This window comes from Sciurus carolinensis, chromosome 6, assembly GCF_902686445.1.
Source record: "Sciurus carolinensis chromosome 6, mSciCar1.2, whole genome shotgun sequence".
Lineage (NCBI taxonomy): Eukaryota > Metazoa > Chordata > Mammalia > Rodentia > Sciuridae > Sciurus > Sciurus carolinensis.
Genome location: NC_062218.1, coordinates 108,033,296 through 108,048,012, shown reverse-complemented (window position 1 = coordinate 108,048,012; position 14,717 = coordinate 108,033,296). Strand labels below are relative to the sequence as shown.

Below are 14,717 nucleotides of genomic sequence, written 5' to 3'. Positions count from 1 at the left end.
CTGCTCATGCAGCTCTGATGGGTGATGCACTTGCCTTCATTCCACCTTGACAGCTGGAGACTCAGCCCAAAGAGATAGCCATGGCTCAAGGGGCAGTGCTCAGGGGACTCAAACCCTTCTCCCCAGCTCTGGACTGGAAACGAGAAGGGATGAGATGGGGAGGTGGGGGCACGTTGGGCGTGGCCAGACTGAGCAGCCACTCAGGAAAGTAAGTCTGCAGCCTCACAGCATCAGGAGGCTCCTTGTTGCCTTGTCACATGGTCCCTTCCCACATAGCTTGCTCTGTGACACCCATCTACCTCTGGCCTACTTCCTGTCGAGGCTGCAGACAGAACCATGCATACCTGGCTATTGGTGACTATTTGGGATCCAAGGTATGGCTGCAAAGGGAGAATGGGGCAAAGTTCCTCCCAACTCAATCTGTCTCTCTGTCCCTTGCTTCTGTTCCCAAGCTCTAGCACTGGCTGTTTCTCTGCCTCTCCTCCAGCTCTCTCTCCCCATGTCTTTGTCTCTCTGCTTCTTCCATTCCAGTTCTTTGTCTCTCTCTTGGACAGGACCTGCTGTGGAAACTTGGGTAAACTTCTTTCCTTCTCAGAGCCTCGGTTTCCCCATCTGGACACTAGATGTGGAGGTGGGGAACTTGGCTTCAGTGGTGTCCAGGGACCTTCAAAGCCTACCAAGTTCTATGGGGCCTCTCCCTAAGCTGCCCTGGCCCCTCTCCCCTGGGCCTCCCTGTGCTGCTGTGGGCTGAACAGAGGGGGCCAGGCCCACCCCCCACATTCCACAGCCCTGACTCCCCCGCTTCCCTTCCCACAGCCGCCTCCATTTCCTGTTGTGCTTGCGGAGCTGTGGGAGTTCTCTGGGTTCTGGCTTACCCCCTCCTTCTCCTCCAGGCCTTTCATCACACTTTCCCAAATATTTGTCCTGGCAGATAAGAGCCTGGTATTGAAACTGTCACCCAGAGGATGGCCTGTCAGAGATGACAGGCCCCTGGACAGTATCCAGCCCAACTTCCCCATCCCCACTGTCATACAGGGAAACTAAGGCCCAGGGAGGCACACATGAGAGAAACAGAAGGGCGAGGGTCTGTGGTCATGAGTGCCCTCTCCACCTTGGGACGAGTGGCTTTTTACTTCAGCCCCACAGACATGGAGCTGGGTAGCCCAGGCAAGGGTTTACTCTGCAGGAACCAGGTGCTAAGATGGGTCCTGGTACTGCCTCTGCCCACTCCAGGTTCTGACTCCTGTTTCACTCTACAGGATATCATGCAGCTTCCAGATGTGACATCCACTCGGGTCCTCAAAGGTAAGTAGGCTTGGATAGGGGTAGGGGCCCCAGAAAGGCTCTACCCCTGGGAGACTGTGTGCTAGCACAAGGAAAACTTGCTAGTCCTGAAAAACCTCAATGCTCTTGAGCCTGGATTTCCTACATTTCCTGAGGTCTGTGTGGATGCCTCCTCGGCTGCCCATCGAGAGCTCAGAGACCCTCAGTGTTCCACAACCAGCTACTCAAATTCTTTCTCAGTCCTCCAGACCCCACTGCACCCTCTCGCAGTCACCCTGGACTCCATCTCTCCTCAGTCTGGTTGGATGTATGCCTTCAGCTCTCCAGTGGTGGGTCGATGACTGAAAAATCATGACTAGCCAATGGCCTACCTGCCAGACTGTTTTAGAGGGACTGACTGACTGCCCATCTCTCTGGGGTCCCCCCTGATTTTCATCCCTAGGAAACAAGGGAGTGTGGTTTACAAAATCTTTCCCCAGAACATGTCATGGGGAGGGTGGGGAGGCTGGAGAGGGAGAACAATTGCTTGACACAAGCATGTGGCATCCCAGTCCTTTCCAGCTCCCAGGGCCCTCAACAGCTCTCCTGTCCTTTTCTGCTCCACTCTAGTTTACCTGAGCACCTCCTTCCCACCCTCGCCCAAATAGGGCCACGTCTGGGCTTCATGGGAACCTGGGCAGCTGAGGGCAGCAGGGAAAAGGCCCAGAAAGTGACCTGGGAAGCAATGCAGGAACTGGAGGCCTGGAAATTACTTCCCAAGGATTTCCTGACCCCTTCCTACCCACTGCCTGAATGCAGCTGCTGGAGAACTCAGAGGCTGGGTTTAAAGGGACTGAGACAGAGGCCAGGAGTACCTGTGGGCCTGGCATGGGCAGAGGGTTCCAGTCTATGCTGGATGTGGAGGAGTGTTCTTCATGGACTTAGGGGATGTGCATACATGCCTCTGGGACAGCTCTATGGGACATGCTGAGGCCCCTGTGCCTTGACATCTGATGCCTTCTCTCCAGGCCAGTTGCTGTTGCTGCCCATGCTGTTGCTGCTGGGGCCACAGACCTCCCAGGGCCTGATCATCATGCCCCCAGGGCCAGAGCTCGTACTTAATTTCTCAAGCACCTTCGTTCTGACCTGCCTGGGTTCAGATCCAGTGGTGTGGGAACGGCTATCTCATGTGCCTCAGCAGAAAGTGGCCAGGAGCCAGGATGGCACCTTCTCTAGCATGCTAACCCTGACCAATGTCACTGGCGCTGACACAGGAGAGTACTTTTGCACCTACAACAGTTCCCTTGGACTGGAGCCCAGTGAGAGGAAGCGGCTCTACATCTTTGTGCCAGGTAAGGGTTCCCACCTGCGTGCCCACTCACTGAAGGTATCAGGGGAAGTTCAAGAGAATGCTTGAGTGACATTGTGAAATGCAGCCATTCTAGAAATGCAGACAAATCATGGACTCAAGTTCATCAGTGTGTGTTCATTTCTGCCCATTGACCTGAGTATCTGTCTGCTCCTTGCCAGCCAACCCCGTTACTACCTCCCAAGAACTGTATTCTCAGCTGGTTCCTATCTGCTCCCCCTTGGCCCCCATGTCTCATTCTCCAAGCTTCAGGTACTAGCCATACTTTAACTTGTGGGTTGTTTTCTTTCTTCCCTTTGTATTGTCAATATCAAATGTTAGAGCCTCTGAGCATCTGTCTCTTATGCCTACTATGTTTTTGTTGCTGTAACATAGTACCTGAGATTGGATAATTTATAATGAACATAAATGTACTGGCTAACAATTTTGGAAACTGGGAAATCTGATATCAAGGGGCCAGCATTTGTCAATGGTCTCTTTAGTGTTATCATCTCATCAAAGAGGGGAGAATGGCAAGAGAGAGCAAGAAGTCACTGAACTTGCCTCCACTCCTTTCTTTGATATGAGGGATTGAACCCAGGGATGCTTAACCACTGAGACACAATCCCAGCCCTTTTTATTTTTTACATTGAGACAGGGTTTCACCAAGTTGCTGAGGGCCTTGCTAAATTATCGAGGTTGTCCTCAAACTTTCAATCCTCCTGCCTCAGCCTCCCAAGTCACTGGGATTATAGATGTGTGCCACCATGCCTGGCAAATTTGCCCTTTTATAATGGCACCAATCTTGCTCATTGAGCCCCCTTGGCCTAAATACCTCTTAAAGGTCTCACCTCTTAATGCTGTTAAAATGGCAATTAAATTTCATTGAGTTTTGGAGCAGACCGACATTTAAATCATAGTGGCATCCTTCTGTATTGGATAAACTGAAGGCCAAAGAATGGAAGAGATTTGCTCAAAGTCACTTAACAATCATGAGATAGCCAGAAACCCAGTTCCCCTAACCCTTGTGCTTTGCTCCACTCCTTGTAGATCCTACCATGGGCTTCCTCCCAATGGAGCCTGAGGACCTATTCATCTTTCTCACGGAAATAACTGAGACCACAATTCCATGCCGAGTGACCGACCCCCAGCTAGTGGTGACACTGCACGAGAAGAAGGAGGACATCCCACTGCCTATCCCCTATGACCACCAACGAGGCTTCTCTGGTACCTTTGAGGACAAGACCTACATCTGCAGAACCACCATTGGGGAGAGGGAAGTGGATTCTGATGCCTACTACATCTACAGCCTCCAGGGTGAGACCCCTTTTTGGCCTGATGTTCGGCAGAGGCAAGTATAACCCTTCACAGAGGAATAGCCCTTTACAGTTTGCAAAGTATGTAATTCCATTTTCCACTGTTTTCTCACTCTAGTCTTCCAAGGGAGGTAGTGTTTCCCCTATTTTACAGATGAAGAAACTGAGGCTCATATTAAGGATGGAGTTTTCCCACAGTGGGAGAGCTGAGTTGTATAACCAGATGGGCAAAGGCACAGGCTTTGGAACTAGCTGGGTTTGAATCCCAGTTCAGCCACTTCCCATCTGAATGACTTTGCACAAGGCCCATAATCCATTTGAACCTGCTACTTCCTCCATAAAAAAGGGTGATAATTACTGCCCACCTTACAGGATTATCGTGAAGGTTAGATAAAATAAAAGATGGAAGTTATACAGCACAGGAGGAGTCCTCAGTAAATTTATCCTCTTCTTAGATCACCAGAGGAGACTTTAATTTCTAGACTGTTATCCCTTCTAGAATGTAAGCTCCATGAGGACAAAAGTTTTGTCTGTTGTATTCATTCCTGTAGTGCCAGTACCTAGAATAAGAATTTGGCGTACAGTAGGCATTCAATAAATATTTTTTTGAGTGGATGAATCTTCCATTAGTCCATGCATCCCTCTGTGTACTCCTATTCCATGCCCAAGTTGAAGTGCTGGTGGCCGGTGTGATTTCCCCAGCCCTAAGCCAACCTCTCTCCTCCAGTTTCATCCATCAATGTCTCGGTGAATGCAGTGCAGACTGTGGTTCGCCAGGGTGAGAACATTACCATCATGTGCATTGTGACAGGGAATGAGGTGGTCAACTTTGAGTGGACGTACCCCCGCATGGAGGTAATGCTGGGCCATGGTTGGGGGAGGGACCAGGATATCAGCCTGCAGACTGACATCTCATGGGCCCCTGCTTATTTAGAGAACCTGCCCACCTTGTTCCTGCAGAGTGGGCGCCTGGTTGAGCCAGTGACAGATTTCCTCTTTGATGTGCCCTCCCACATTCGCTCCATCCTGCACATCCCCAATGCTGAACTGGATGACTCAGGGACCTACATCTGCAATGTGTCAGAGAGTGTGAATGACCATCGAGATGAAAAGGCCATCAATGTCACTGTGGTCGGTGGGTGCCTTAGAATCAGTTCCTAATCCTTGTCTGAGCTGGAACCGATCCTGGCACAGCCCCAGGGTACAATCAACCACTTTCCAGTGCGGCCCTAGACTTTGTGCCAGTCAAAGCCCCAATTCCGAGGTCAATCCCAAACCAAAGTGCAGTGTCAGCCCCATTCGACCCTAATCCCAAAGTAGACTTTCTGTCTAGTCAGAACACTAGCCCCAACCTGATTTCAAATCCCAAATGCATCACAGGCCTAGGCAGCCCTATCTCCAACTTTGGCCCCAGGTTTGAGACTCCAATATACTTCAGCTACAATACCAAGCCTGAACAAGAGAACTACAACTCCAGTCTCAACCTCAAAACTGGCTCCAACACTAATATCAGAGCCAGATTCGTCTCCAGCTCCAGTCCCAGCCCCAACTTCAACCCCAGCTCCTTCACTGAATGAGTTCCTATAAAGCCTGAAGCTTAGGCCCCAGAAGTCTGGCCTCCTTTGGTGTTCAGTTGATGCCCCGCCTCCAGGAGCTCCGCCTCTGGGAAGGGCAGCCCCATTGGTGGCTGGGAATAGCCCCGCCCTCAGGCCCCCTCCTGACGGCTGTATCTTGCAGAGAGTGGCTACATACGTCTTCTGGAAGATCTGGGCCCTATACAAATTGCTGAGCTGCACAGAAGCCGAACACTACAAGTGGTGTTTGAAGCCTACCCACCGCCCACTGTGCTGTGGTTCAAGGACAACCGTACCCTGGGCGATTCCAGCGCAGGCGAGATCGCCTTGTCCACGCGCAATGTGTCGGAGACCCGGTGAGCAACTGCTACCCACTCCATTTTTTGAAGTTTTGCAGCTACCAAGCAGCCAACAGACATCCGACAAACCTAGGCCCACCTTTCCTGGGAGTCTACTATGTGCCAGGATCAGTGCCAGGCATGGGGATACTACAGGGACAGGAGCAGAATTTCAGCGTGCCCAGGGTTTCTGAGTCAGTGGGGGAAACAGACACTGGTCAGATGATCACCCAGATGTTCTCTTAGTGATGTGTGGAGCCAGCAGGTGGCAGCCCAAAGACAAAGGCAGAATTTCTGGGAAGAGTGTGCCAGGAGGGCCACTCGCTGCCACCTGTGATGTCCCCAAGCCTGGAGATTAGCAGACTGACAGAGAAGTGATAAATGAGGATAAAACATGTTAGGCCCCTTCTGTGGAGGGGGAAAGAATTATACCTCTCTCACTTCCAGTCCCTTCCAAGCCTTCCTTCTTCTTGGCTTAGTGGAACTGCTTATCAGTGGGAACTCAGGAGACTAGGTTGGAGTCCTGGCTCTGCTACTGACACTGTGGGACCTTGGCAAGCCCCTTCTCTTCCCTGTGCCTTGCTTTTCCTGTCTGTATGAGAAGGTGGGAGGTGGGGGAGTTCTTCCAGCTCTGACAGCTGGGATTCCTGGCCTATCCCATTTCCTAGGTATGTGTCAGACCTGACGCTGGTGCGGGTGAAGGTGGCAGAGGCTGGCTACTACACCATGCGGGCCTTCCATGAGGATGCTGAGGCCAAACTTTCCTTCAAGCTGCAGGTCAATGGTGAGGATCACCTCTGTCCCCTCTTCCCTTCTTCCCTGCCCCCATTCCCTCTTCCTCCACCTATAGGAGGAACTGGAGAGGATCTGGAACTAAGGAGGCTGGATTCTTGACCATTGACCTGCCATGTCCCTTCTCTGGACCTCACTTTCCCCACCTGTAAAGGGAGGCCATCAGGCTAGAGTGGTGTTTCCAAAACCTTGGGCATTCATGTCCCCAAGGCATGATTTTTCCTTCCCATAGTCCATTTATATGGTACTACTAATTCAATAGATATTTATTGAGCAACTACCATATGCCTCTCTGTTGGAAGTTCTTGAGACCTTGCCTTTGGGGAGAGACAAACATTTAGCAGTAGGAGAGGAAACCCCAGCAAATGACACAGGTTAGAAGGTAATGGGCACTGTGGGAAGGAATGACAAAAGGCAGGGCAGGGAAATAGAGTGCAGGGCACAGGGGCCGGGTGAAGTACAGTTTTAATATGGTGATCAGGGTTGACCTTGTTTGCTTTGGCCAGATTGAGAAGGTGACATTTGTGTGAAGACTTGAAGAAGATGAGGGCATTAACTAAGTGGACATTTGGGGAGACAGCCCTGGCAATGCAAAGGCCAGAACAATGGAAGAAAGTTCTGTGGGCAGAAGAAGGAGAGAGGAAGAGTGTCAGGGGGTGACGTCACAGCAGAGATGGGGTAGGGGTGAGGAGAGGGCAGATGTGTGGGTGCTGTGGGTCTGGTACAGCTTTGGTTTCTACTGTGATTGAAACGAAAAACCATTGCAGGGACTTGAGCTTAGGAATGCCATGGTGATGACTTCATGTTTTGTCGATTGGCTTTCTAAAAATAAATATATTTTGAAAGACAAAATTGAACCCCTCAACTGTAGATGGAAAATCAGCATCACATGTCATAAATATAAAGCAACCACTAAAATCAACTCCAAGAAAACAAGACAAATGTTATTCAATCCAGTTTTATGAACAGGGCTGCCCAGGGCTCTGAGCTTGAGGCCTGTTTTCTCTTTGTTAAGAGGGAAGGTTAGGAAGTCTGAGAGGTGTTAAGGACAGACTAGCACCCTACCGAGACTTTCCCTTTGAAGTAGCCCAGGGAAATCCATCAGCTTTCCAAGTATTCCTGGTATCTGTGTTCACCTGAGGTCTGCAGGCCTCCCCTGAGGGAGGCTCTGGGCCAGTCTCCCTGAGGGCCTCTCCTGTTGAGGGTCTATTTTCACCTCCCCACCTTCCTCCTGATGCTGGACCTTCCCCCTTGCAGTCCCTGTTCGTGTGCTGGAGCTGAGTGAGAGTCACCCTGCCAATGGGGAGCAGACAGTTCGTTGTCGCGGCCGAGGCATGCCCCAGCCAAATGTCACCTGGTCTACCTGCAGAGACCTCAAAAGGTGAGCAGATCCTGGACCTTACTCTCTTAGGGCATCAGAGCAGGGTAGAAAGACCTCGTGCAAGTTACCTAGTCCTCTCTTTTCTCTGGCACATTGCTCCAGATTAGAGCCACATCCCAGAAGATTACTCCATCACCTCCTAGGAGCTGCTCTGCATGACCTAAATTGTCCCTTTTCCTTATCTTGACACTTGGACTGTGCCCACAGTGTAAGGTCTGTGCCCAGAAAGGCCTCACCCACCCAGTAGATGTTCTGTTTCTGACTAGGGCTGACTATGCTGTAGTGGGTAGAGGCAGGGTTGAGTTGAGGATCTGACCTACCTCAACACACTGCGAGTGTGACCTGGTGGTCAAAATGAGTGGTTTTGCAATTCAGGTTCTTGGTTCTGGAATGTAGGCGCCCCCTGCTGATCAGTCTGGGGAATCACAGGAGGAACCCGCTTAGGTCACAGGAACTGGACATGCACTGCTCCACTGGGCGGCCGCTGCCTGCTTTTTGCCTCCATTTCCCCCACCCCCTGCAGAAGGGTGAGGCTGCAAGCAGATCCCTGTCTCCTTTGACAGGTGTCCACGTGAGCTGCCGCCCATACCACTGGGGAACAGTTCCGAGGAGGAAAGTCAGTTGGAGACTAATGTGACATACTGGGCGGAGGAACAGGAGTATGAGGTGGTGAGCACGTTGCGCCTGCGCCACGTGGACCAACCACTGTCGGTGCGCTGCATGCTGCACAACCCGCTGGGCCAGGATATGCAGGAAGTTACCGTGGTGCCACATTGTGAGTCTCCCCAGCTCACCCCCACCTTGACCCTGCCATATATGGGGACTGAGCCCATGTACCCACAGGGGTCCAAGTCAGCACAACCCTAGTCACACAGGAGCATTGTGAAATTCATGAGTGTGTTCCTCTGCACCTTACACAATACATGATGGACACACGTGTACAAACACAAGTGTAGAAACCATGGTTTGAGTAGGCTGTCTGCTTCTACAGAGAGAATGTAAACTGGATATGGAGCCCTGACCATGAGCAGCCCTGTTCTCAGAACACAGATGCAAACTCTCTGTGTATTGATTTGTAAGCTTTGTGCTGAAGAATGCCTAATCCCCAGACACACAAATAAGTAGAGTATATGTCTGTATGCATGTACTCAAGCATGCAAGATGCTTATTTGAATGTGTAAGCCCACAGAATATATGTTTATAAGCTATGTATATAAGCATGCCCGATTCCCAGGCTTGTGTATAAACCTAAAAATGTACAAATAATACATGTGCAATTTCTGTACATGAGTGTGAAGTGTATTATTGCATGTCTATAAGCATCTCATTGCAGCACACCTTTCTGGAAGAATGGGCGAGCACAATACCTAAACATGTATGACTGCTGTACAGTGCATATATCTTAGAAGGCAAATATACATGCACAAGTATTACACATAGGAACAGTCCTAGCAGTGCACAGATGTGTTTGCATGCCTCGCTGCCCATTCCTGTGTATTCATGCACTTATATGAATGCACTTCATTCATTCACCTGTTTTCTTATTCAATAAATAGCTATAGGACCCAAGGTCTCGTGCCAATGGATTACCCTTTACTACCCTCCTAGTGCTTATATCCAAAGACCAGGGGACAAGGTGGTGGGATAAGCAATCTTGTGATCACCACCCTGGGGAGAAAACCTGGAGGGCTTGAGGACTGAGAAAATGTCCTGGGAAAAAAGTTCTTTAGGTCAATCCTGAAAGATGACTGGCAGTTAGCCTGGTGAGCACAGTCAGAGGAAAAGGTCTGTGGGAAGCCTTGAGGCAGGGCGGGATCTAAGAAAGGAAAGGAATTCCCGCTACCTGGAGCATGGAGTGGGTGTGGATTTGGGGATTTGGGGTGGGGAGAAAATGAGGAAGGCAGTGGGAAGGAGTGGGGCTCTCAGGGTCCGCAGAAGCCAGAGCCAGCAGGCTCCGAGGTCCACGTGAGGCTTGGTGCACACTGTACTCAGGCAGGCTTAGTGGCCTTGTACGTGTGCGTGCCTGTTGTACACTCCGGCCTCCTGTCCCGTGTGGGTGGGTTTTTAAAGACATCCTTACTTCACATGCACACATGTCCCTGAGTAAGTGGGCACTTGGGCAGACAGTGTGGACACCCTGACCTGCAGACCAGCTCTGAGTGAAGGCAGAAGTTTGCCTGCAGAGGTGACGCCACGCAGCATGACCTGGGCTGAGATGGCTGTGGGACAGCTCCTCTTTACTCAGAGGACTCCAGGAGGATGCAGGCTTTTCCCCCAGGCCCTGGATGTGTGAGGCTGCTGGAAATAGGGAGCAGACAGTGGAGTGGGTCTGTGACCCTGAGGAGGATATGGGGACAGGCAGGACTCCCCAGAGATCAGAAGGGCAGGAAGGGGACAGAGGAGGAAGAACCAAGTTCTAAAGGGGCATGTGGGTAGCCAGTGGGGCAGGATAGGGAAGATGAAGGTCTTGCTGGGTTGTCTGGGGAGGGAAGAGACTGAAGCCATGGATTAAAGGAGACCCAGGAAGCTGGGGGCCCTGTGAGCCATCACTGCCATCATTGTCCACTCCTAGCTGAGTTCTGAGTAGAACAGACAGTAGCGGGGGAGCAGGCTCCTTGCTGAGTCTTGATGCATCTGATCGTGGTCACTCAGCATATGGATCACTGGGTGGCAGGTCACTTAATCCATTGACCACTTGGTCAGGCATGAAAGTTAGAGCTTTGACCAGCTGTGACAGCCCAACAAGGGCATGGTCCTCAGAGGATCATGGTCTTGTAGGAGACCCAGGCAATGCACAGGAACCCAGAGAAGGGTTTTGCACCCAGCCAAGCACTGGGGCAGAAAGGCAATACTGACCCTGGTGGGGTTAAAGGAACATAGAGGCCACAGGAATCTGAACTGGGGGTGATAACTGAGGGAATGGAGGTTTATAAGAAAGGCTGAATATGTGACCCAGAGCAAGAGGCTGAAAGTCCAACATCACAAGCCATTGAAGAGGTGGGTGGTTTCTGTCAGGGCAGAATGGGTAGGAAGGGATTTAGATGCCTGCAGTGGGATAGGGGAGAGCAGCTAACCAGTTCCTGCTTGCTCATGGCCTGCTCTGGTCTCTGTCCCCAGCCCTCCCCTTCAAGGTGGTGGTGATCTCAGCCATCCTGGCCTTGGTGGTTCTCACAGTCATCTCCCTCATCATACTCATCATGCTCTGGCAGAAGGTGAGTCCCATCTGGCCTAGTGGGTAGTGTTGGTACCCTTGGTCTGCATGGCCCCCACCCCATGCAGCAGGAACTGGCCATAGGATGGGTCCAGCATGGAGCTCAGGTGGAAACTCTTAACACAGGGTCTCTGAGCTGCCTCCACCCCCAGCAGCCTGGGCTGACACAGGCCTGATCCAAGCTGTCCAGGGTCCCCTGGCCCTGGTGCCCTCCAACCCCAGGTTCTGCCTGTCCCCAACACCCATGGAGACTCCTATGGATGCATTCAGATCCTCTTAACTAGTCTACAATTGCAATGCAATATCCTGAGATTTCATGACTCTCTAATTCCGAAATCTTAAGATTCCCAAATTAGGATTACTATTACTATGATTCTGTCATTCTAGTCAAATTCTATGATTTCAGCATCCTAAATTTCTACATTCAAAAGTTCTGCACTTCTGAGAGCCCCTCGGGGACCACCTCATGTGGGGAGAGACCCGGTCCAGGGCCGCCTGCTCCTCTACTCCCACCTGAGGAGCAGCAGAGCCTCCAAGAGAAGCTGCTGAGGTTCTTCTGCTGAACTGGGCCCCTGGCTGTCAGGAGATCCTCAGTCTCTCACACTCCAGTGATTCCTTCACCACCACCTCCTCCCACTGGAACCCCTGGGGACCTATTCCCTGAGCCCATGAGGCCTTGACTTGCTGTGTGACTTCTGTTTTGCCCTGCCCCTCTTGGGTCTTAGAGTCTCGTGGCCCATCTGTCCTGAGTCTGTACCTAGTCACTTTAGGTCCAAAGACCCTCTCTGATACTCTATTGCTTGTGCTGGTCCTGTTCCTGCAGAAGCCCCGCTATGAGATTCGGTGGAAGGTGATTGAGTCTGTGAGCTCCGATGGCCATGAGTACATCTATGTGGACCCCATGCAGCTGCCCTACGACTCCACGTGGGAATTGCCACGGGACCAGCTTGTGCTTGGTCAGTCCTGCTGGGGGTCACATGGCAGTTTGGGGACTTGAAGTGGAGGAATGATTAGCTTGGGACTGGACTCAGCCTGACCATGACTAGCTATGAGACCTGGGGCTGGTATCTTGCCTTTGCTGGCTTTCAGTCTCCTCCTCTGCAAAACAAGGTCAAGAAGAACCCCAGGACTGCCCAGCCTTGAGCCCTATGAACCTGAAACTCTGAGTTAGGACCCTCTATAGCAAGAAAGGAAGCACTGAGGACAGGCCCAGTGCCAGCCTGTGCTTCATCTAATTAGGGAGGCTGAAGGGGTGTGGAGGGACTCTGCTCCCATGGGGAGGGAGGAAGCTCCTAGGAAGTCAGATGGGACAGAGAGCAGGCAGGACTTTGATGAGACACCAGGAAGGACTGGGAGGCTTATGATTGCAGGAGCCTTTTTTGGTGGGGGCACAATAAATCCAGGGAATTTGAAGGATGTGTAGGTTGATCCCCTGGGTGGGAAGGGGGAGTACAGCTTGCTGCTGACCAGGAATTGAGGGATCCTTTTACTCTAGGACGCACCCTCGGCTCTGGGGCCTTCGGGCAGGTGGTGGAGGCCACAGCTCATGGCCTGAGCCATTCACAGTCCACCATGAAAGTGGCCGTCAAGATGCTGAAATGTGAGTCCTGAGTGCTTGCTCCTCCCTCACAGGGGTCCCCACCTCCCCTCTCTATCTCCCAGCACATTCAGCCTCTCCCAGAGTAGCTGGTTTTCATGTACTGGACAGAGGGACTGTGGTCACACCAGGAGAGGATCCTGAGCCTGCCCTCCTCAGTCCCTGCTCCCTCCCTCTTTCCCTGCCCAGGGTGTGGGCACAGGCTCCCTTGTCCGGGTGGTCTTGCAACACGGGGTGGGGCAGAGGAGCCTGGGTAGCTCCCATGGGGCCTCTAAGAAGCCTCAGTGACCAGCTAGCCTGAGCCCCTTCCCTGCAGCCACAGCCCGCAGCAGTGAGAAGCAAGCCCTCATGTCGGAGTTGAAGATCATGAGCCACCTGGGGCCCCACCTGAACGTGGTCAACCTGCTGGGGGCCTGCACCAAAGGAGGTAGGAAAGCCACCCCCAGGACTCTGGGGAAATGCCCGCTGACCCAGGCTGCCCCCACTCCTGCCTCATCTGTGGACACCAGGACAGTGCAGAGGGAGGGGCTAGGTCCTCCTGCCCAGCACTCTCCCTTCACAGCCCCAGATGGGTGTGGCACTTAGGAGCTCACAGGGTCCTATCTTCATGGCCAAAGGACTCCTCAGGCTTCTAGTCCCGCCAGTTTCCATATCAAAGTGTCCTTGGACATTCTTGTATTTTCAAATACGTTTAAAAAACTATAATAAACAATAGCTCATGTGACACCGAGAAGAGTCATGTTACCCACCAACCCCACTAGCCACTCCTGGAGACCACCAGTGAGCTAAGTGGGACCTGCTTTTCTTCTGATCACAGAAGAAAGTTACTCTGCCCATCTGTGTTTATTTGAAGATGTCATTGCAAGTTGAGTTGCAAAAAAAGAAAGAAAGAAAAAAACACAAACTATTATGGCCATTTTTAGCTGCTTTAGAGAGATTTGGAATTTTCCTCAGTATTGTGCAATCAAATCAAAATACAGAAGTATCCATAGACCCATTCATGTCTGCAATGAGAACTCATTTCAAAAACTGTGTTTTGATTTGTTTAACTTTCTTTCTTTTTCGTACTGGACATTGAAACAAGGGGTACTTTGCCACTGAGCTTCATCCCCAACCCTTTTTATTTTTTATTTTGAGCCTTTTCCTAAGTTGCTGAAGGTTTCATGAGTTGCCAAGGCTGGCCTTAAATTTGTCATCCTCCTTCTTCAGCCTCTAGAGTAGCTGGGATTACAGTCATGGTCCCCTGTGCCTGGCACTCATTTCAGAAAGTTTTCTTTTCATCAATATCTTTACTTTTGACTAGTTGACTTTAGGTAAATGCATTAAATTTGAATGAAACCAGTAAACTGATAATAATAAGCTGTTTCCTTTACCTGCTTTATGGATACTGGGCTCCATAATAAGGTTAAGTTTGAAAACAGCAGTTACCTGTCATGTGACAGAGGTATCCCCTCATTTGTCCTTGTGACAGCTCTTAGAGGTGGGTGTTGGTTCACAGATGGGGAAGGGGAGGCCCAGGGAATTCACGTCCCCTGCAGCGGAGGCAGGAGGAGGACCCAGGTTTGCTAGGCGCCGACCCTCAGCAGTCAGGCCCACGACCTCTCCCACCTTCAGCTTGGGTATTGGCCCCGCGGGCTCATGGGAAGCCTGAGCCTCCCGGGCCTGTGCCCACGCGCCCTCCCCCAGGCCCCATCTACATCATCACCGAGTACTGCCGCTATGGCGACCTGGTGGACTACCTGCACCGCAACAAGCACAGCTTCCTGCAGCACCACTCGGACAAGCGCCGGCCGCCCAGTGCAGAGCTCTACAGCAACGCCCTGCCCGTGGGGCCGCCCCTGCCCAGGTAGGAGGAGGCGGCACCTGCACAGCACCCCGCTCCTCGCTCCTGCAGGAC

General features: G+C 51.7%; 1 protein-coding gene across 5 annotated transcripts in view; it reads left to right on the top strand.

The window, feature by feature from the left end:
* LOC124986803 (platelet-derived growth factor receptor beta) overlaps positions 1-14,717 on the top strand; it is a 37,906-nt gene that overhangs the window by 14,637 nt on the left and 8,552 nt on the right. For 4 of the 5 annotated variants that reach the window (XM_047555557.1, XM_047555558.1, XM_047555559.1 and 1 more), the window contains 14 exons: positions 1,260-1,305; positions 2,292-2,615; positions 3,662-3,928; positions 4,655-4,782; positions 4,888-5,062; positions 5,665-5,857; positions 6,508-6,623; positions 7,889-8,012; positions 8,576-8,787; positions 11,130-11,224; positions 12,047-12,179; positions 12,719-12,823; positions 13,137-13,247; positions 14,507-14,666. In XM_047555557.1, the coding sequence (XP_047411513.1) occupies positions 1,260-1,305; positions 2,292-2,615; positions 3,662-3,928; positions 4,655-4,782; positions 4,888-5,062; positions 5,665-5,857; positions 6,508-6,623; positions 7,889-8,012; positions 8,576-8,787; positions 11,130-11,224; positions 12,047-12,179; positions 12,719-12,823; positions 13,137-13,247; positions 14,507-14,666 (2,189 nt within the window). Of the gene's footprint in view, positions 1-1,259; positions 1,306-2,291; positions 2,616-3,661; positions 3,963-4,654; positions 4,783-4,887; positions 5,063-5,664; positions 5,858-6,507; positions 6,624-7,888; positions 8,013-8,575; positions 8,788-11,129; positions 11,225-12,046; positions 12,180-12,718; positions 12,824-13,136; positions 13,248-14,506; positions 14,667-14,717 lie in introns of those variants that run through there. The other variant, XM_047555561.1, reaches the window with a different exon arrangement.